This window comes from Cryptotermes secundus, unplaced genomic scaffold (assembly GCF_002891405.2).
Source record: "Cryptotermes secundus unplaced genomic scaffold, Csec_1.0 scaffold737, whole genome shotgun sequence".
NCBI classification, from domain to species: Eukaryota; Metazoa; Arthropoda; class Insecta; order Blattodea; family Kalotermitidae; genus Cryptotermes; species Cryptotermes secundus.
This window is the reverse complement of record NW_019727105.1, coordinates 1,855,362-1,878,106: the sequence shown is the minus strand read 5'-3', so window position 1 is coordinate 1,878,106 and position 22,745 is coordinate 1,855,362. Positions and strand designations below refer to the sequence as shown.

The 22,745-nt window shown below is 43.2% G+C and overlaps 1 protein-coding gene across 2 annotated transcripts in view; it reads right to left on the bottom strand.

The window, feature by feature from the left end:
- Positions 1 to 22,745, bottom strand: part of LOC111864475 (LHFPL tetraspan subfamily member 1 protein-like) — a 262,829-nt gene that overhangs the window by 156,489 nt on the left and 83,595 nt on the right. The window contains exons 1-2 of one of the 2 annotated variants that reach the window (XM_023851742.2): positions 15,290 to 15,328; positions 14,879 to 14,994 (exon numbers count right to left, since the gene is read on the bottom strand). In XM_023851742.2, coding sequence (XP_023707510.1) covers positions 14,879 to 14,994; positions 15,290 to 15,295 — 122 coding nt within the window. In that variant the 5' untranslated portion in view covers positions 15,296 to 15,328. Of the gene's footprint in view, positions 1 to 14,878; positions 14,995 to 15,289; positions 15,329 to 22,745 lie in introns of those variants that run through there. The other variant, XM_023851739.2, reaches the window with a different exon arrangement.

Below are 22,745 nucleotides of genomic sequence, written 5' to 3'. Positions count from 1 at the left end.
CTGCGCAGCTTAGCCTACCGAGGAAATATGCATACCCGTACACCAGCTTCGCTGGGTCGAACAGGGGAATCGTGGGTTCGAATCCCAAATAAGGCATGCATGTTTGCGTTTCTTCTTTGTTTGTGTTATCCTGAGTTGGTAACAGCCTTGCGACAGGGCTCATCACCTATCCAAGGAGTCCTACCGACTGTCTATAAGATCCATAGTTCCATATTACTTCAGAGGGGAAACAGGCCAGAGGGACTATTGCGAAAGAAATGACTTACTCATGGAGCTGAGCCCTTCTGGAGGAGCCGCCAATTCTGCGGCTACTGAAGAATTTCCCAGCATTTTATGGAACCCGCAGGTTCATTACAGTGTTCACAAGAACCCTCCACGGGTTCCTATCCTAAGCCAGATCAATCCAATCCATATCATACCATCCTATCTCTCTAAGATTTATTTTAATATTGTCCACCTACCTACGCCTTGGTCTTCCCAGTGGTCTCTTTCCTCCTGGCTATCCCACCAATATTCTATAGGCATTCCTTCTCTCCCCCATTCGTGCTACATGCCCTGCCAACCGTATCCTCCTTCACTTGATCATTCTAATTACACTCGGAGAAGCGTACAAGTTATGAAGCTCCTCATTATGTAGTTTTCTACAACCTCCTGTCACTTCATCCCTCTTCGGCCCAAATATTCTCCTCAGCACCCTCAGTCTGTGTGCAGTACTGGCTTAAATTTCGATGCATTATGTGACAGTTGTTATTAACGCTTAGCGACAAGTGATTTGTTTCCTCATTGCATCAACTACCGCAAGCAGAGTTGGGTTTTGGGGGGAGTGGCAAACCATGTCGAGAAGGAAGTTCATAGTTGTTAGTTGGCAGCCCTGGAACAAGTTTCACGACAAAGTGGAGAGAGGTACGATAATGGTTCCAGTCCGAACTTACAACTTGTAATAGCAGCATCTCACGCCTAAGTTGTGGGACACTCTTCAACTCTTGGGAGATAAGGCAACGCATCATAACTTGGTACCTTCGTTCCACTTTCCTGCGGCACTTCATGGCTAGTCCCTTTAAGTAAAAATGCGGTGTTCTTATGGAACCACTACGACTCTTTCAAACAAGAGCTACAGAGACAAATAAAACATAAGGTTCATGTCCCACACGCCAGCACGTTCTCCGAAGCCTTGCGGTTTTCTAGATAATTAAACGGTAGCGAAACCATTAGAACTGTTTACTCTATGCATGGCCGTGCCATAGCTCAAGCGGTTAGTCGCTGGCTTCCCACCGCGGCGGCCCGGGTTCGATCCCGGGTCTGGTCAAATGAGATTTGTGGTGGACAAAGTGGCGCTGGGGCAGGTTTTCTCCGAGTACTTCGGTTCCCCCTGCCAATCTTCATTCCACCAAATGCTCCACAATCACCCTCACCTATCCTCTGGGGCTGGTACAATAGGCCAGGAGTGGCCGCAGTACAAGGGACTTAGTCCCACCCCAATAGCAATAAAAAAATAAATAATACTCTAGGCATGCATTTTCCTATCCTGTTTTCCTTAGTCTGCTCTGCTATTATCTTTTCTCTATGTCTCACCAAAGCGCATTCAAATTTCGGTCCAGTAATTAAAAGCTCATTGAACATAGGGATCGTGGGTTCGAATCCCACTCTAGGCATGATGTTTATCTGCGTTTATCTGTGTGTAGGTAGCGGAATTTCGACGGGGTGATCAAGAACTCAAACCAGAGTTCCTGGCTACAGATCCTGAGGTCCCGGTTTCGATTCCCGGGGCTAGCAGATATTCTGAGAAGTAGTGTGTCTTAAACGGAGTCCACTCAGCCTCGTGAGGATAACTGAAGAGCTATTTCAAGCTAACAGCGGCTCCGATCTAGGACACCGAGATTAACGGCCGTGAGGATCCGTTGCGCTGACGACGCGACACCCTCTACCCGCTAAAAGTTGGCACTAACTTCGCCGACAAGCGGCGGTCGCTCGGTCGGTATAGTTCGCTTGCGGACCACAGGCCACGGAGAACTAAAGACGTAAGAGTCGGAGATTTTAAACTTTTGGTGCCACTGGTTGCGGAGAGGAGAAGCATTATGTTTAGTTGTATTACGATCTACCAAAAAGAACGTGTTTACATCAACTGTCCAATACTTAGCAAGCATTTCCATTTATTTTTCATTGACCAGAATCAAACATACAGAGGTCGCATTTCTTTACACAGTGTGAACGTGGACAAATGTCTTGTGGCTTAAAGTTACAGAAGGACTGCAATGAAGTTATTACAAACGAGAAGCGGGATCGCTGGAGCAGCTTACAGACAGGCGGACGTGCGGACACACAGTCTATATATATACAGTATATATAATACAGTATCACTGGTACAACAGTTACGCTGGGCCGAAGGCAGAGACTGCACTGTTATGGTAACGTTTTGCACCTCGACGGGAACCGCAGGAGAGCTTCATTCTAACGTACTGAACAAGAGAAGACCGTAAGATCCTGACCACTTTACCATTCAAACAATTATACGTGGGGGGGGGGTTCGTATTCCACTAAATGCATATTTGCATGTCCGCGTCTCTCTGTAAAAAATCGAGTGGAAAGAAGAATAAATGAAGATAGATGGTTAGCAAGGAAGAAAACAGAACAAAAATAAAAGAAGGAAGGCGAAAACGAGAGGATGAACGGAAAATAAAAGAAAAAAGAATAGTAATAAAACAAGAAGGGGCAGCAAAAGAAAGGTAAAGGTAAAGTTTCCCTTGTGCTTAATTAGGTAAGCACAATGCCATATAGGTGTATGAGGGAGCGGAGGAGTAGCTCCACCATTCTTGGCCTCGGCACTAGATGTAGGTAAGTAGTCATCTTCACGCCTCTACTGATTTACCCCCAAGGGAAATAGCCCCCGGTACGCATTGGTTATGAGGCTGGGTGGTCCCCAGATCCGGTCTGGAAGGTGTAAAGAAAAGTTTTGCCCCGTTGGGAATCGAACCCCAACCGTCCATCCAGTAGACCGTCGAAGGGAAATGAAAGGTAAGTTGTAAAAGGGAGAAAAGGAATGGAAGAACTATAGGACGGAAATAAGGAAGAAAAAATCCGTACGCACAGAGTAGTAATGGACTGGTGTTGTCGGAGCACAAGAAGCCGGTGCCGGATGTCACAAAAGAGACCAACGCTAAGAACTGTTATGTACAGCGGGGCCCGGCGCCATTCCCAGTACTAGAAATACAGATATTTAAAAATACTCAAGACCATTCTTTTGTTCACATAAATTAAGGTGAAGGTGGCAAGCATGTCCATTACCCTACACGAACCCAGACGCAACTGCGGGGCCCTAGGACGGAGTTCAGCGAGGGGCCTCATGGCAGTGAAAAATATGGCGAGCTGTAGGTGTGTTAGACGCTTCAGTTTCTATTAGAACCAGTGAAGACAGGGGGCGGGAAACACGTTTATTTGTTGCACCAAGAAGCCTTAGGCCGTGCAGATATGTTGGACATGGCCTGCTTCACCTACGCATTAAGCCTTCCCCTTATTCGCACTACGAGTGATGATTTGTGCTAGTGGGAAACATGAAATATACTCCATAAAATATACGATCTAATGAGATCCCTTAGCTTTCGACTTCCTTTCAGTCGGTATAGCGACGGGCTGCAGGCTAGTGGCCGGGGTTCGATTCCCAGAAAGGGAAATATTTTTCTCTTCTCAACGCCCAGAACGGTTCTGGGGACCCACCCAGATTCCTATCTAATGGGTACCGTGGCAGGGGAGTGAAGCTAACAATTCATCTCCATCTGGTGCCAAGATCAAGAATTGTGGAGCTATACTTCCACTCCCCCATACATCTTCATGCCGTAGTGCTTTAATGAATTAAGTACATGGACGACTTTACTTTTACCATTTTCTCTAGTCCTATGGCCGCCTTCAACAGTTCATATGCGCAGGATCAACTGAGAGGCAGTATGACAGTGAATTGCAGCAGTCCATGTGGAAGGAAGCCACGATAAACTTCAGACAACATAACTGGTCCCTGGCCCCACATCTGAACCGGTGACCTTCGGACAAGAAGTGCGAACGCTAGCAACCTTACCGCTACCTCATCACAAACATGTTACTCGCACAACGAAGCTTGCAGCTTGATCCTCGCAATACCCTCACAGTGACATCATTCTCGTTATGACGTCATTGCCACTAATTAAGGTGCCTTGGTTATGGTGTATGTCGCTGGAGCTGAACTAATTGAGTGTGCTGTCGCATGGCGGCTGCTTTACAGCTGACAACGGTTTCTGTGACTCGCGGATGTGGCTTCATATGAAGTTACAGGCCTCGGTCGCATTCATTTTCCGTCTACATGACAAAAGAATTACTGCGCGAACAGCTTCATGTATGAACACTAGTCATCACCAGGCTTCTGAATTTTAATTCTGACCCGTTTGCACAAAATTAATTTCAAGAAATTATAAGAGTGATAAAGTAATAGGGAGATGAAAATGTCTATAACCTTAGAGGTAAAAAGTAAAAATAAAAAAGTAAAGCTATCCCTGTAACAGGCCGTGAAGGCCCATAGGGTTGTGAGACGTTGAGGGTCCCACATTATCCAGACAATCAGCTCAAATATGGCGGTAAGGTTATCGGCTTTACGCGCCGGCCGCGCTTTACTCCCCAGGAAAATTATTTAATTAATTCCTGGTACTCATTTCTGTTAGAGGCTGAGTCGACCCCAGGGCCATAGCACGGCTGGAAGGATTAGGTCAACTGATAAAAATCCAATGACCTCATCGGGACTTGAACCCGCGACCTTCCGGCTTGTAGCATAGCGCCTCAACCAACTACGCTACAGCGTGCGAACTTTCCAAGTTCGGAAAACACTGATGGGTCTCTCTCACGAAATTCGCTACGAAAGTTATGTCACTGAAAGCCAACCGAAAGTCGTACTTCTTGCAGAGATCTTTCTTTTGGAATGTAGCACCGTCGACAGATTTCTTCACAAAAACCTCCGTGATAACCTCAAATCCTAAACGTACTTCTTAGTTTCATGTAATCATATTATCAACATCATGGACGTGGACTTCTAAAAAAAAAATACACGGCGTTACAACCCAGACAATCGCAGTATGAATATTGCGACATGACCGAAAGGCTTAATAAGAAATTTCAGAGGTTGCTAGGCGATGCCACAGTAAAGACGCCCCTACGATATCAAACAAGCCAGCCGTAGCTAGGAAATGACCCGCTCATGTCACATAACAGAAGAGATTGCTGGGAGCGATTTGTTCTGTGCGGTCCGACTGCTAACGAGGACACCAGCCGTTTAGTGGTGAGTGGCTAGTTAGTTGCCGTCATGAGTTAGTCGCGAGCCAGCTGCCATCCAGTAAGGACATGAGTACGGCAGCATTGTCGAGAACCGTTACCAGGCAATGACCGGTGAAGACACAGAAGACTTTCTATATGTCGCAGGACAGTGATCTCTAGAATTTGTTGATCCGTGGAGCGGTTATAATTACCTATATTAAAGATTTATACGCGTTCAATAAATCCAATTACTAATCCAAACCCCTTGTTCGGCCATTAATACGTGACAATACACTCTGTTCCTAATCTAGTTGTTAACATCATTTTGGCCTATGTTGTGTACCCATTCAGTTTAACATAGATCGTCGAAGGAGTCGTTCAAATACTTGGAGCGAAAAGGATTGTTATCAACTCTTTTTTAGCTGTCAGCACGATGAAATGGCATAAACCAATGGCAGTCTGTCTGTCAACGTTCTGCTCAGAATAAAGTATTGCAAGTTATACAAAGACAGATGAAAAGTGGACAGCCCGTGTTGTATGCAGACCGCAAAACATAATATTCTCGTCAGACCGTAAATCAAGGTTTGAAGAGGTACCTGTGGTACGTGGCTGACAAATGTGTGATGTTTGTTACGGCGTGTGCAACAGGATATACAGACCTGCAATCGCGAACAAAAATAGAAATTTAAACGACACGTCCCACTGTGTCTGCCCGTCTGACGGCTAGTCATGAAATTTATGCTCCTGTTGTCGTCCCATGTAACATTTATTAACATGAAATGTTTCAGATGAGAGACCTCGGAAATAAATAATGTAAATGAAGACAGGTCATGCGCACAGACTACAACAAATAGCTGAGTGTATTTATTCAGTCCACTCGAGTGTTCCTTGCTGGCAAGCTGTACAGACTCTAAGCACGTACCATAAATGTATACCTCTCTAGTGACTACATGAAACATTCAACTTACTCCAAGTAAGGAGAGAGAAAAAGAAAGAAAAGAAAAGAAGGGAAGCAATAAATAGAAAGGATAAAAAGAAAGAAAACTGAGAGAATGAAAGAAAAAACTGTTTATTTTTTGTTAATTTAATGACACTGTAAACATCTCATGACAAGCGGTAGGAGAAAACTGCATAATGAGGAGCTTCATAGCTCGCACTCTTCTTCAAGTATAATCAAAATGATCAAGTCAATAAGGATGAGGTGGGCAGGGCATGTAGCACGAATGGGGAGAAGAGGAATGCATACAGGATATTGGTGGGGAATCCAGAAGGAAAGAGACCACTGGGAAGACCAAGGTGTAGGTGGATGGACAATATTAAATTGTATCGTAGAGAGATAGGATGGTATGATATGGATTGGATTGATCTGCCTCAGGATAGGGGCCAGTGGAGAGCTCCTGTGAACACGGTAATGAACCTTCGGGTTCCATATAATGCTGAGAAATTCTCGAGTAGTTGCAGAATTGGCGGCTCCTCAAGAAGGGCTCAGCTCCAGGATTAAGTAAGTAAGTAAACATCTCTGACTATTCAGCGTCGAACGATGGATTGGTGGATAATGAAATGAAAAATCTGTAGAAGGACACTGTTCTGGTCTACGTTACTGCCTCAACATTTATCTGGAGGGACTGCGGGAAAATCTCAGTCGAGATAACTGATTTCTAGCAGAGGCTGGAGCGGGCGCCTCCCCAGAGCAGGTAAGAAGCGGCAGCGCTCGATCTCCATAACGTGTTTCAGAGAAGAAATGAAGAAAGGATGAACAAAAGCAAACGAAAGAAAGAAAATGAAGAACGACAGGAAGATTATCAAATAACTCAGCGCGAAAGTTGAGTCAAACAAGTGTACGATGTAGAGATGCCTGATCTACTTCACAGGAGACTGTAATTAACTGCCGAAAACTTGATTAATCAGCAGCTCGCGGTAAATTATTCCCAATGAAACTTAAACTGCTGCCGCTGCTGACGGATTTGGAGCGCAGAGATAATTACAGAAGAGGGCTGTTCACACGAATACGTTTTCCACTGCTCTAACCTGCGGAGCGCCACGTCACACGATCTACTCTGCCTTTTTCTTCTTCTGAAAACCTCACTTTTAATGGTTCATGCTAACGATATGATCTTACAGTCGCCATAATGTTATTACTGATGGCACGAAACTAAAACCTAATTGCTTTCAGTGACATGATGTTCACATCAAGTTTCAACACAAATTTTTCAGCGTATTACACAGTTATTGGGACAGACAAACAGAAGTACTCAGACATATAAGGATTCACATTTCTTTACGCAAGACAAGTTTATTTTCCTTGCAAAGTCATAGTCAAAACATACAACCGAGGCCCAAGTGCCACTGTACAGTTCTTCATATCGGGACTACGACTATCGTTATCACAAAGCAACACGAAACGATGTCTCATAAAAAGACGTGTTGTAACCTAACATTGGGAGAAACGTTTCCTGTCAATTAACATAAAGAAATCATATAAGCAATTAATAAGATAGAGATTTTTAATTATAGGTTGCAGTAAATAGTAATAAGAAGTTATTTGCGTTCTGAATGTGAATGCTCTAGGAATAAAGGTGTAAATACAAAGGAAAGCTTAAGTGAAATATAAGCGCTGTATTCTTTAAGAACCGTACTAAATTTGTTTTCGGAGAAGTACGGAGGGAAGACATTCAAACTCAAAATCTAGAGCGAGAGATGAAGTGATTGTGCGAGCATTAGTATCAATAGCAGTAGAAGTGGCAGTGGCACCGGCAGCGGTGGTAGTAGTAGTAGTAGTAGTAAACAAACAAAAACTCTGCGACCTGTAGTCCGCAAGCGAACTATACCGAGCGACCGCCGCTTATCAGCGAAGCTAGTGTCAACTTTTGCGGATGTCATGTAGTCAGCGCAACGGATTCCCACGGCCGTTAATCTCGGTTTTCTAGACTGGAGCCGCTAATTCCTTGAAATAATGCCTCAGTTATCATCACGAGGCTGAGTGAACCCCGTTCCAGACACTCTACTTCTCAGAAAATCTGGTAGTGCCAGGAATCGAACTCGGGACCTCTGAATCTGTAGCCAGGAACTCTGACCACTAGACTACAGAGGCGGACGCAGTAGCAGTAGTAGTAGTAGTAGTGGTAGTAGTATAGTAGTAGTAGTAGTAGTAGTAGTAGTAGTAGTAGTAGTGGACACGAAGAGCAATTTGCCACATCAAAAATCTGATTATCAGGAGCAGAACATTACAACTTTCATTACGAAACACGGACTTGTGATGAGAAGACGCGCAAGATATCATACTGGTCAGTCTTGACAGACAGACAGGAGACGTCATTAAATGTGCGTGATGCTAATTGCTATGTGACGGATGTGAAAAGCTGCGAAGAACATGTCAGCTAAGTGAAGACGCTCGAAGATATGGTAGTTACAGGGCAGTATCACGCTAAAATCTCAAAGACAGTTGCATTTTCAGGAAACTTGGATAATAAAGCGGACATCAATTCAGCATGGGAAAATGTTGTGTTCAAATTATTGTGAACAGGCAACGGTTTCACAAAGAGTGCACAAAACTGTTACATTAGGAAGCAGGCCAAGTTGCAACAGTTACACCGTCCAAGTAAAATGAGTGGAGAAAATCTTAACAGCGCAGAGCTTAGTCGTTTTCAGGTTGGTAATACTAATAAAATTTGAACAGCTATGCTTCGTCGGGTACTGATGAAATATGCATATATATTGTAACGTGTTTACGTTACTGAATACGCCGTAGAGATCGTTAACTGGTTTATTGAACAATCTACAACTATCGGCTACACTTAATTATCACAATATCACGGGCTTCCACACTNTTCTTGGAATATTATTTCAGGAGTAGAACACCCTGTATTACTAATTATGAATATAACTTTTTTTAAATGAAGTGTGATTTCGAATATTTCGAATATAAGCCGCACCCCAGTTTTCCTCTTGAATTTTTGGCAAAAAAATGTGCGGCCTATACATGCGTAAATACGGTATATATGATCGCTGTTTCTATTCAGAATTATGTTATGCATGTATTTATGTGTATATGGAGAACACACTGCTTTATAGATACATATGCCTTCATTTTTCGTTTTGATTTATCATCTAAATACATCCACACTACCAGCTGTCCCTTCTCCCCTTTGGCAGAGTTCGATATGTGACAGAAAGGGGATAAGAAAAAGAATGTGATATCCCGTTGGAAAAAGGGAGATTGAGCCGCATAACAAATCCCACGTTCCTAGGAGACGGATGCGTCTGCCATTTAAATTATTTCACATACCCTCGTGAATAATTTTCAATTCCGGACTGGATACTAGGCCTCGTTCAGTACACTTCTATTTCACCGGTATGTAAATCAGAATTTGTTAAGCATCGCTGATCTACGGGATGCAGCTAACAGACTCTGTGGAACAGTCTTTATTGAGAACATAAAAATCGTTCGCATAGTAAAATGCAGGTCGTTTAAAGAATCCGAAGGTTTATTTACCTCTACGAAAACTCCGCCAAGGGTCTCTATCTTAAACCTAAAGAACTCATTACAGCGTAAGAATAAGAAAGGGAGTTTTGGACACAGGGTCACAAATTCAGACCTTAATAAAACTAATCCGAAAAGGCAAGCTAAACAGCACAGAACAATACAATACACTGAGCTTCCGTCGCAGTCAGGGAGATATTTTCTGGTCCGCAGAATGTACATGTCCTCGAGCTATTTTCATTTTCCCTGTTGAGTAATCGTTAAAGGCTATTTAGATTTAATTAGAAACCTAGGTATTGCGTAACGAAGACGCTGTCTTATCCTACAGATAATCACGCGAAGAAAACGAATTCAGAGCTAAGAGTATGTAACAAACACGATTAAATGCATCCTCATGCCAACAATATTCTTCCTGCAGCCCTGTAGCATGTTCTTTTGAGTGTCAGATCATGCATTTAATAATATTCAATGCAATGTGCTTCTGATGTGGACCATTAATAAGAATGTGAACTGTTTTAAGAGGTGCAACCGAATTAAAATTAAGATCGCTTCGCAAAATGCGTAGCTTATGCAGCGTTGAATGCCAATACAGGGTCAAAATATTTGTATCTCTAACTTTACAGATGTTGCTTATGTACAAACAAGATATTTTCCGCGAAACAATGATTGATTCAAATTTTAAATTCCTTATTGCTATGGAACTCAAATATTCGTCATCATCAGAGAAGCTAGCGAACAATCCTAGTCTCAGCAAATTCCGCAAAAGTGCATAACCTAGTCCCTGAAGAAAAATTTTAACACTATCCATTCAGCTGCATTGTTCTTCCATTAAAATTAAGTACGGTCCCCTTGCGTGTTACATTTCGTGTGAAAATCAATAGCCCTGAATTAAATACAACTCTGAAAGTGGCAACATGGTCACTGCATGTAGCTGAACCAATGCAGTATCGTCACCATACCCAGATCTGCCTCGAGACTAACTCAGCCCGTGTACTCTTCAAACTGGCCGCAATAAGCGCTGGCCATTCACCCCCATCGAGTACCGAGGCCCAGAAAGCGTAACGCCTTACATTCGGGTTTCCTATATGCCTCCAAGGCACAAGGTCTGCAAGAGTTTACACAGCACATTCATGATTAAATTTCCAGCACGTTCAACAGCGAACATAGCGCCCTTCTAGGACATGATGCCGTCAGTATGGTACAGGTTTCACAGACAGTTAGGAGGTCCATGCTGTCAGTCTTCAGAGGACAGAAATACCCTTAAGACGAAAGCAGATCATTCTCTCGAAACGTCGGTATCACTTATCAGACTACATGGCATACACGGCGTGTCCAGGATCCGTTAGGACTCTCTTTTTTTTCCCCTGCAATGCGATCTGTTGGCGAGTTGTGGCGTTAAGATTCTTGAAGTTTCAGCTGTGCCTGTCTATAGTTTCAAAGCGCAAGCATCGCTGCATCATGTGTTCTGACCTTGAATGTAACAGAACTGTTCTGACGCTCGTCGGAAAATGGCGGCTGAACAGAGATGAAAGGAGACCGTCACGACACCATCCAGGAAATCCAAAGGAAATCTACCGCAGTTTTAAACGCGATTCCACAAAAGGAGTACAATGACTGTTTTCGAAAACTTTTCAACCGATTCAAGCTATGTATTGATTGAGAAGGAGAATATATCGAATAAGAAGAGTGAAATTTTGAAAATAATTCACATTTTGTATTTTTAATGAACACAGAACCTGGACACACTGTGTATTATCCCCGAAGACAGTAACTTTCACAGTCACCTCTGTGTAAACCTCAAATTTCACATCTTGAGTAATATCAAAATATAATAAAATAAAACTGAACGAGTACCATCGAGCATGCTGTTATGACCGTACTGAAATCGGAAAAGATTATCAAATTCAGAATCACCCTAGCAATCGATGCAGTGTTGTCAAGCAGAGATTGAGCCATGAAAAGATTCTCCGCATTCACTTTCAACGTGATGCGAGCTGGGCGCCGTGCTGGTGAGGCAACTTCTCCGGCATCACTGCTATGTGTACAGCATAAGAAAGAGCAACAGGCGTTTCAATGCAAGTAACTCCGACACGCAAGTCTTTAGAAAGACCGATGCAAGTTGTGGGGTTCTCACAGCGGTATCAATGGTGACTATTGCCTTCTGGGGTGTAATTCCGGGGCAGATTGTTACCAATGTTTCAGGCCACGTCATAGCTCAATCGGTTAGTGCTGGCTTCCCACCGCGGCGGCCCGGGTTCGATCCTGGGTCTGGTGAAGTGGGATTTGTGGTGGAAGAAGTGGCGCTGGGGCAGGTTTTCTCCGAGTACTTTGGTTTCCCCTGCCAATCTTCATTCCACCAATTACTTCACAATCATCCTCACCTATCATCTGGGGCTGGTACAATAGGCCAGAAGTGGCCGCAGTACAAAGGACTTCCACCCCACTAGCAATAAAAAAATACCAATGTTTCAGAAGAACATTCTGCTCCATCATCAGGGTAGAAGTGCAACCCAAATTAATTACTTTTCTACCGTGAAGATGGAGGTTGTTTGTTTCTCAAAAACGCCGGTAAAGACCTAACAGACCACACGGAATTACGTTCCGGACGACAGTAATTTTCGAACATCATCTGATAAGCATAAAGATAAGCCGCTTTCACGGCAATTCACTGCTTATGTCGATGCATTACTTATGCTTATGCATTACTTTTCAGTGTAAACTTACATACTAGGTTAAGCAGTTGATCAGCGGCTTCCGTAGTGTAGAGGTAACGTTCCCACCTCATGACTCGTGGTACGCGGGTTCAAACCCGGCGGAGGTCGTCGAATTTTTAAGGGCGGAAAAATTCAGGGAACAAGTCCTCCGGGAGGGACTTTAAGCCGTGGGTCCCGTGTCGTAGCTTTACGGCACGTAAAAGAACCTCATATCTCCAAAGGAGGTCACTGAGCCAAATTCAAGGACGTTTCCCGCCCAACAGTAGTCTCTAACGCCTCTGATAGATGGGGGAAGCATTATAGATACCTCCAAGCCAGTAGAGGCCGAACTCGCTGGCTCGGTCGGGACTGATTTAATCGGTAGGGTATAGAGACTGGTAGAATATCATAGAGGGAAGCACAATGGACCAATACTGGTCTAAGTGCATGGGGAAACCCAGCCTCTAGAATAACTAACTAACTAAGCAGCTGATCTGTCGGGTTCAGTCAGGTTAGGTCAGATCAAATGAAGGCAGGTCTACACCCACAGAGTCCACATGCTGACAGAACTCGCCACTGCGTGATGAATTGCACAGCTCAGATAGATCAGACGCCGTAGCCCTGACACCAGACATAGTACTGGTGGGGCGTATATGTGTCACCACACGACTTTATAGGACTCTGAGTAAGTTGCGCTGAATGCACTTCTTGTAATCATCGCGTAATATTTGATGCAGTCGCCATAATGCTGCCCTTAATATTCTTACAAACAACAAAATGTTCGTGTGTTTCAAAGATACTTAAGTTTCGGACCTTAACAATGAATGGTGATCTATTGTGGCGTGCCGCCTAAAAGCCGGACTATATGACGTCCATCGCTGCGCAACGGCTGTAATGGGAACGCATACTTCAGCGACAATGAATACATGTAAAGATAACTACCTAACAAACTGACAACAGAGACAACAGAGACAAAATGCCACGGCAACGAACAGACCCGCTAACGAATATTCTAGCAAACATGCGAAACAGAACCCTTCGACAAGGTGTTCTCTCAGCGGTACGCGAATAGCTACTTAAAGAGGGTAGAAGAGACCAGAGGAGTTCTGATCCGAAGAGAGATAAGGGAAGAACCGCCGAGAATACCGGTGCAAGAGTATAACCGTTGAAGAGGAAACGAAGAGAGACGACGGACTTTCAGGTCGCATCGTCTGAAAAGGCGTTATTTGAGAGTAATTGTAATTGTGAGTGTAAACGAGTATTTGTCCAATAAACAGCTTCGTCTAAGTCCGGAACCCATAATTTCTTGTCGCGTTACCTGGATACGTGACTGTGTTTGGTACTGTTGATTGACAGGTCTCCAGTTATATGATGACCAACCACACCGAGTTTCATAAAACTCGGTAGTTAATAAGGAGCTAATGGGAAGACAGACATGGGAAGTATGACAAGATTCCAAAATCTGATTTATGATATCGTTGCCACAAATGATTTACCGATGAGGTGTGTTTTTAGCTATCTGTATGGCGAACGAGATTTAAAGAACCCTCTTCCTTATGCATGTCTTTTCAGCTATACGTAAATGGACCGACTACGCAGATCTACTATTAAGTACTGCACTGAGGTCAATATGTCACCGAAAGTCCGTACTTTCTAAATACATACTTTACACCTGTGTTACTATTAAATCAGGTGGCATAAATGAAATTCATTCTTGTAAATCATTTAAATATGCCAAATTTTAAATTACGCCAGTAAATTAATCTTGTTGCACTAAATATTAATATGGCTATTCTCAACTGCACGCAATTTTCCATTTGAAAGTTAACAAACTCATTAACAAACAAATTAACTTATAAATTTCAGTTCATTAACACTAGTAGTAATGTGACAGCGCTTGTATTGCTTCCGCTAAGATCACATTAAATTCCTCCTGTGATTTCTATCGATAAATTCAAACGTTTAAAATGCGAGATTCGAAACTTTCAGTGTTCTGAAGCATAAGGCTACGGTCTCCTAGGTTATGACCCCGAGTAAACTTTAGGATCGTCATAGATGCTTCTGAATCTCCTGCCTTCATCTTCAGGGTAGAAAGTGAATAGATCTGAGATGTTGATTAGTTATATAGAAAGTGTGGAGAGATCGGCCGAGTAAGAGCCCTGTTTGGATTCCTGATGAAGGAGCCTAACAGTTTAACTCGACCTCCGCAGATGACGATCTTGTGCGCACGAGATCCATAACATTTTGCTACTTGGCGCATGATAACACTGACGATGGATCCGGACAGGCGTAGCAAAACCTTGTCACTCTGTATATAGCACTGTTAAGTGAACACGAAATCTAGAGTACAGAAACGTGAGCAAAACAAAGAAGAAAACACGGCATCCAAGGCATGGCTGGTCAGTTTCCTTAAAACAAAGTTCGGGGTAGCACTTACCGGGAGTAGCGGCCGCATTCCTCCACGATCTCAATGCCCCCCTGCGCCGTGACGCGTGGGTAGTTGCAGCGTCGGAATGAACTGAAGTAGGCATCCACTTTGTCAAGCAGACGACCCTGCAATACAGAGACAGTCCATGAAGTGGATAACTTAAGTAACAGATATCTGACTAACACAGTAAGAAAGTCTCGTAATTAACTGCGAGATTTATAAACTGCCAGCTAACAGATATTGATCAACTACCTCAAGGAGTCGGGAAAACTCGGTATAGCGACAAGCTATGGGCTGGACGTGCAGTGAAATATTCGACGTCCAGACCTGCTGTGGGGCCCACCTAGCATCCTATAAAATGGGTACCGGGGGATCTCCCTCGGGGGATAAAGCGATGGGGGCGCAGAGCTGACCACTCACCTCCATCTAGTGTAGAGGTTCAGAATAATGCAGTTATACCTCCACTCCCCCATATATCTTCATGGTACAGTCTGAAGTAATTAAGCACAGGGACAACTTCACCCTTTTTAGCAACTACTTCAATCTACCAATGACTACGAGTAAAGAAATGATAAATCTGCCCCAGTGCAACTGAACCTGGTGTTTTTTACTGAAAGGCCAAAAGCCTTCCTTCTATCAGGACCGGCGCGTGCATTTACGATGTTTACAGGCTCCGCCAAGTCGGCCAGCCACTCTGGTAGTGTGGCAGTGCAAGCTTATCAATGCTCACTGTTTCTCATCTCATTTTACAAGATCCTAAACAAAATTAGTGAAATACTCCTAAGGGATCCTATAATGAAAACCAAAACAAACGTTAAAACTTGGCTCATTAATCAGCTGATCGCTAACGGACGCCGTTTCACGTAACCATTTAACGTCGATTAAAGGGGAATGAATGTGACACAAAATTTCCCGCCATTTTGAAGAAATGTGTCCTTTTTTCAATTAGAACAGTTCAGTTTAAATCATTACGTAACATGTTTAGATTGCTGCGACTTAATAGTCACGACACAGATAAGAAAGCAATAGGAACTGATTTTCATTTAACAAGAGTTTAAAAAACATACTGTAAAATGTGCCGCCCCAGGAGGGCTCTTTAGTCGTCTGTGCTGTTCAGTAAATTATTCACGGAAGTCACGAAAACAATAATATTAATAAGATTATTACTGCTATCGCTGTAATGATGCACTTCAGTAATTATATTATTAACTCACCTTTAGTGAAATTGCGAATTACTGTTTTACCTGCCTCTTACACGCTATAGTGGAGCCCCAATTCAAATAACCCCAACTCCATAGCATGACGTAGCAAGTCCCAGCTCGAGAAGAAGACGTAGCGATGTTATCAGATCTTCATTCAAAGTACGAACTTCGAAGACAACTGTCGCAATCCCGCAAGGTCTAGAGTACATACCACTGTCTAACTGAACACTATTCGCAAATAAAATATACATAACTGACAAAACACCTGACCGACACGTGACTGTCGGCCGAAACTGTTTCGTAGCGGAGAGCCCTGACATGTTGGTCAATGATGTTTCGAGGCGGATATCTCTGAGCGCTGATACGATGGATTATTATATCGCGGCCGAAAGGAAGTTGCATGCTATTCAGCTGTGTAGATAAAAGTAAAAAAAAAAAAAGTAAAGCTATCCCTGTACCAGGCCGTTAAGGCCCATAGGGTTGTGATACGTTGAGGATCGCACATTACCTAGACAATCGGCTCAAAGATGGCGGTAATGCTGTCAGCCTTACGCGCCGGCCGAGCTTTACTCCACATGAAAATTACTTAATTAATTCCTGGTGCTCATTTCTGTTAGAGGCTATCTCAACCCCAGGGCCATAGTACGGCCGGAAGGATTAGGTCAATTGAAAAAAAAAATCCAATGACCTCATCGGGACTTGAACCAGCGACCTTCCGGCTTGTAGCATAGTGCCTCAACCAACTACGCTATCGCGTACCCACCAGCTGTGTAGATTCTGAAATAAAATAATGATGTAGCTGCTACAACCGGCCTCTGCATTATGAGACATCAGGCTGGAATCTCGATCCGCGGTCAGGTTATCCTGACAGATGTTTTTGTTGCCTTCTGCAACCCTTCCAGGCAAATTCGACACCATCCTTCCATTTTCTCTTTCCAAATTCATCATTTATAACACCCTTGTCACTTTTCTTTAGACCTTAACCGAACCAATGACGATGATAAAGCGTCATTAAAACCAATGAACATATAACTTCGCATGAGTATCGCCATATGGATGAATCTGCTTCTATTACGGGGAGGTGGGACAGACAAGGAGGTCCTGCCTATGCACTCAAGGACATGGAAGAGAATTTTAACGCGAGTCAAATTTGTACTGCGCAGATGTCAATGCTGTACTTGACGACACGACCTCGTCTCGAAATAACCTTGAATTACGTGGGACAATCATTTCTATAGGCTGTAAACAACCATCCAACACCACAATTCACTTCGAGGGACACATACACTTAAACTAAGGCCGCGCCATATCTCAAGCGGTTAGTAGCAGGCTTTCCACCGCGGCAGCCCGGGTTCGATCCCGGGTTTGGTCAAGTGGGATTTGTTGTGGACAAATTGGCGCTGGGACAGGTTTTCTCCGAGTACTTTGTTTCCCCTGCCAATCTTCATTCCACCAATTGCTCCACAATCACCCTCACCTATCATCTGGGGCTGGTACAATAGGCCAGAAGTGGCCGCAGTACAAGGGACAGTCCCACCCAACTTGCAATAAAAAAATCTCTTAAAATACAGCCATGAATGAATGAATGTATAAGGGGTGGGCATTCTTGGCCTTTGCACCGCGACCACAGTGATCTAGTGTGCCTCCTCTTCTGATTATCCCCTCAACAATGCTACGCTTCGAATGAAGCGCAGGATTTTGTACGTGGGAACGTCGAAATAGTCACTTGGTTCCATAAAATATTGATCCAAGTGGCGCAATCTTAAACTATAACCATGCTCCTGTATATGTGTGTGTGTGTGCGCTCGTCAATCTGTCCCTCTAATGACTTAAAGAAAAAACCTGGCGAATTTTCGTAAAACTGGTGCGGTCATCATGCCACTGAAAACAATCCCACGTTCGGTATCACCAGTAATATCAACAGGTGACGTTTCGAATGTTTTGTATTTCTAGCTACACTGTCTTTATGAAACTTTAATATTATCATCCAATCTCATCGCGGCTTTCCAAGTCCTTCTTTCCATGACGATTTTCCACTCAACTTTTTATGGGTTCATGTTTTAATCTCATGCCTTATCTTGTGCCCTCCGACGGTGGTAAGCTAAACACATTATTAATACTTAGTATTAAGCACAAACTGGAATGTTCCCCCTTAAATCCTCTTAGACTATGAACAAGAAATGTCGGTTTGAAACCGGGCCTTCTTTCTTGTGTACATTTGGTGTGTGGCGTTGCTTATGAAAAGATATCTCTCCTACCATCTGTTGACGTATTAAGCTCACCTGCACGTTTAAACAATACATCATGAGTTAACAACGAACGTGGAGAACAAAAGAACGTCATTCTATTTTATAGCTAACCATGGAAACGGTTAAATTATTTTTACCATCACAGCTCATTTTCCTTACCGTGTAAACACGCATTTATCTCGTAATCAGACTACAATTAACAGATGGATGTCATTGTTGTACATACACATATGATTAACATAACCGGCTACGTAGCTGTGACCTCATCTCTCCATCCACATTTCACAACCTTTAATACGGGCTCCGGGATATTTTTTCCGGTTCGGAAATTGTTACAAATCAACGGCAATGTGGACTTCTGAACAGCGAATTTTCCCCACTTTTGAGTTAAAACCTTTTGCAGCATGAATTAATAAAATACACAGTTTCTTGAAAAAAAAATATGCAAATGCGATTCATATTTTGTAAGACAGTATTAACGTTAGTTGTAACTGCTGGACTGTCACACAGATGGAGTCACTGAGGCGAACTAAATGGGATTACAAACATCTGAACTGCTTATAATCTGCGGATAGAGGGTTTTCAGTCTTTTACTGAAATTATAATCTTGTACTGCAGCATCCTGTTGCACTGTGTATTCTAAATTAGCACTGGCAATTCGCATCGTCCCTGTGCAGCTTCGTCGATGAATCAACACATCAAAAGCTTTCGTCTGTTCCCATTATTCGAACACTACATGCTTCGACCGAACTGGTCGTCATCAGATGCGCAAGTTGTAAGGGAAACTTCTGAAAGGTTACCACTCTATTCCACTCTGCATTTTATATGTGTAAAATGCTTATAAAATATTTGTTGGTGTGCTGGGTTTTCTTTGATGTGCGTAGCTGTTCTCGATATTTCGTGTGATTGGTTCTGCTCTGATTCGCCAAGTTTCTTTAAAAGTCATTAGGGGGACACACGGACACACACACACACACGGGCATGGATATCGCTTAAGAGAATTTCATCCTTGAAATGAACGAGGGATAAAAATATAGATGCAAAACTATCAAAATGGATCGAAATTATAGGTATAATAAACAACTTAAAAGGAAGAAATGCCGGTCACGGTAGCCGAGCGGTCTAAGGCATGAACTGTCTTCGCTCGCTTGGAAACCGAGATCGTTGGTTCGAATCCTACNTTATTGCTAGTGGGGTGGGACTAAGTCCCTTGTACTGCGGCCACTTCTGGCCTATTGTACCAGCCCCAGACGATAGGTGAGGGTGATTGTGGAGCAATTGGTGGAATGAAGATTGGCAGGGGAAACCGAAGTACTCGGAGAAAACCTGCCCCAGCGCCACTTTGTCCACCACAAATCCCACTTGACCAGACCCCGGGATCGAACCCGGGTCGCCGCGGTGGGAAGCCAGTGCCTAACCGCTTGAGCTATGCCGTGGCCACTGTTACTTAGAGACCGAATTAATATTAACCGAAATGTTGGATTCGCCTGCTTGACTCCTCAAACTGACGACATGCAGACTGCCTAGAACAAGACACCAAGGACGACTTTCGAAGAGAGTGTCAGACTAGTGAAGTCTAACCAGTTCAACAAACGGACCAACTCCTTCTCAGTTGCATGATGTTCATGACTGCTCACTTCACTGTGCACCTCCCCTTTCCCAGCTGCGAGACAGCTAAGTTACATCGAACTTCGTACTGGCTGTTTGGGTAACCGAGCTGAAGAAGAAGAAGGGAAACTCGCGGGGTTCCTACTGCCACGTCAAAAGTTACTCAGACGAAGGGAAGGGCGGTGTTCGTAATTAAAGACCGCAGGGACTCGGAGGTTGTGAGGGTCGGCCAGTATATCCGAACAGACGCTAAATAATTGGTGGTTAGTGGAAGTTCAAAGTGGATTGAGACTGATCGTCTGGTCTCATTAGCCTGACAAATGTGTACGGGCTGGCGTGTTGCCTCTCAGAACGGAGAACCGCCGAACGTGCCGCTAGTGGACCCTATATATTTCGCCATATTTATCTACATGCCGTTAATATTGTATATGCAGCCTTATAATCGTGCCATTTATCTATACAAATATGATACTGAAGAGTGGAGAAAGTTGACGGAAGTGCAAAAAAAACTATATTTATTGATTTGCCCAGAATCCAGCGAGCTGCATCTGATATTCGAAGTTGTCATCTAAACAATGTAACCAATTCAGCATGTGGGAAGTGATAAGTTGTAAGAGAGGCGTCAAACGCGTTAAGTTCTTTGAACCTCATTATAAACTGAAATACTGGCTCTAGAGTTGTACTTGGGAGGTGCTCGCTCTTCGAATCTCGGCTAGGACACTGGCTATCATCATTCAGATTTTCCGTGATTTTACTCAGTACCTCAATAAAATGTCCGGATAGTACCTCGACTAAACCAAGATGACTTCCTACCAAATGCTTTCTAATCCACTGTTCATCAGTCATCGTACCAATAGACGCTATGAGATACCGACAGGATCGTAAAGTGAACCACAAAGAAGCAAGCATATTGGGAGAAAACTACGTATAAATTATGAAGCTCAGCATTAATCAGCTTTCTCTATCCTGCTGTTATTTCGTCTGTTCGCTCGGAAGCCGGGGTCGTGAGTTCTAATTCCACACAAGGCATGGATGTTTGGTATGTGTGTTTATTGTGTTTGTGTTGTCCTGTGTTTAGGTAGCTAGTTAGTTATTGGAGAGGGTGGGTTTCCCCATGCACTTAGACCAGTATTGGTCCATTGTGCTTAACTCTATGATATTCTACCAGTCTCTATATCTTACCGATATTGGTGCGTACCATCAGTCCCGACCGAGCCAGCGAGTTCGGCCTCCACTAGCTTGGCGGTATGTATAATGCTTCCCGCATCTATCAGAGGTGTTAGAGACTACTTGTTGGGCGGGAAACGTCCTTGAATTTGGCTCAGTGACCTCCTTAGGAGATATGAGGTTCTTTTACGTGCCGTAAAGCTACGATATGGGACACACGGCTTAAAGTCCCTCCCGGAGGACTTGTTCCCTGAATTTTTCCGCCCTTAAAAATTCGACGACCTCCGCCGGGTTTGAACCCGCGTACGTTACGTCTAGACTACGGAGGCCGCTTGTCCTGTGTTTAGGTAGAGGCCTTGCGACGAGCTGATCACTCGTTCAAGGAGTCCTACCGTCTGTAAAGTGATCTTGAAACTGAAATAATCAGAGGACAGGGCCCAAGGGGGCTGTACAGCCAGTAAAAAAAAATCTCCTCAGCACAGTGTTATCAAACAACCCCAGTCTAGTATATACCTTTAATGCGACAGGCTAAAAATTTCACAGTCATGCAAAACAACAGACAAAGTTATAGTTCTGTTTATTTTAACCTTCACTGTTTCTGATCAGTATCTGGAAGACGAAAGCAAGCATTCCCAAAATTTAAACTATTCTTAATTCTTTCGTGAATATAATTTCGATCTGTTATTGTCGGTATAAATTTGTTTGGCTAGGAAATAATAATAATAAGGAAGTAAGTATATTCATTTTAATTTTATTATTTCTATCATATTTTCGAGAGCTTTATTACACGTCACGATGTCCTGCATTCTGCTGACCAGACGTGTACATATTCGCATATATAGCTGCAGCTGCATTTACCCTGTATCCTCCTTACTAGCGTCTAATGGGAATCTTAACGGTACGCATCCTGTTGCGTGTCATATATAGGATATACAATGTATATAATGGGGTAGTCTATACAACAATATTCCCGAAAAGGAAAATCAACATTTGTTTTATTTTGCTATCGATGCTACCTGTTTCGGCCCTCATATTGGGACCTCATCAGAGGTAAAATAATACTAGTCCTAGTTAGTTCTTGAATTGTATCTAATTTCAATATGGATCCATATTGTGTTCTTGTGAGTCTTAAATGCATAAATTAAATTTTCAGTTAAAACTTAAATACTTAGGCATTAAAATTTATAATTAAAAATTAAAACTTAAAAAATAAAATTAAAAATTGTACACAAATGAGATGTTTTATAATAAATTTCTTTAAAACTTTGTGACCGCTACGTGTTGATATGCTTATCCGGCGGTAGAAACAATTATAGTGTATTGGGATCCTCTCCCCTAAATTAGGTCGTGTGGTTTTGACCTTGCTATCGTCTTGTGGGGCCTACGCTCATTATTCTGTGTATCACCCAACAGGTTGGTTACTGGGAGTGATGTATACCAGGTTTTTATGATGTTACGTGTACGGGCCGCTCCTTGTGATGATGCTGTCATTACGTTGTAGCGGTTCGGTCTCTAATGGAAATTCTATGTATTTTTATATTACCTATGTACTCGACCTATATATACAAGATATGCGCGCTCAAGATACGCGACGCTGTACTAAATCAGGGCTCCCCTGGTCGCTGAACTTGCCGTAACGGGGTGCCCTCA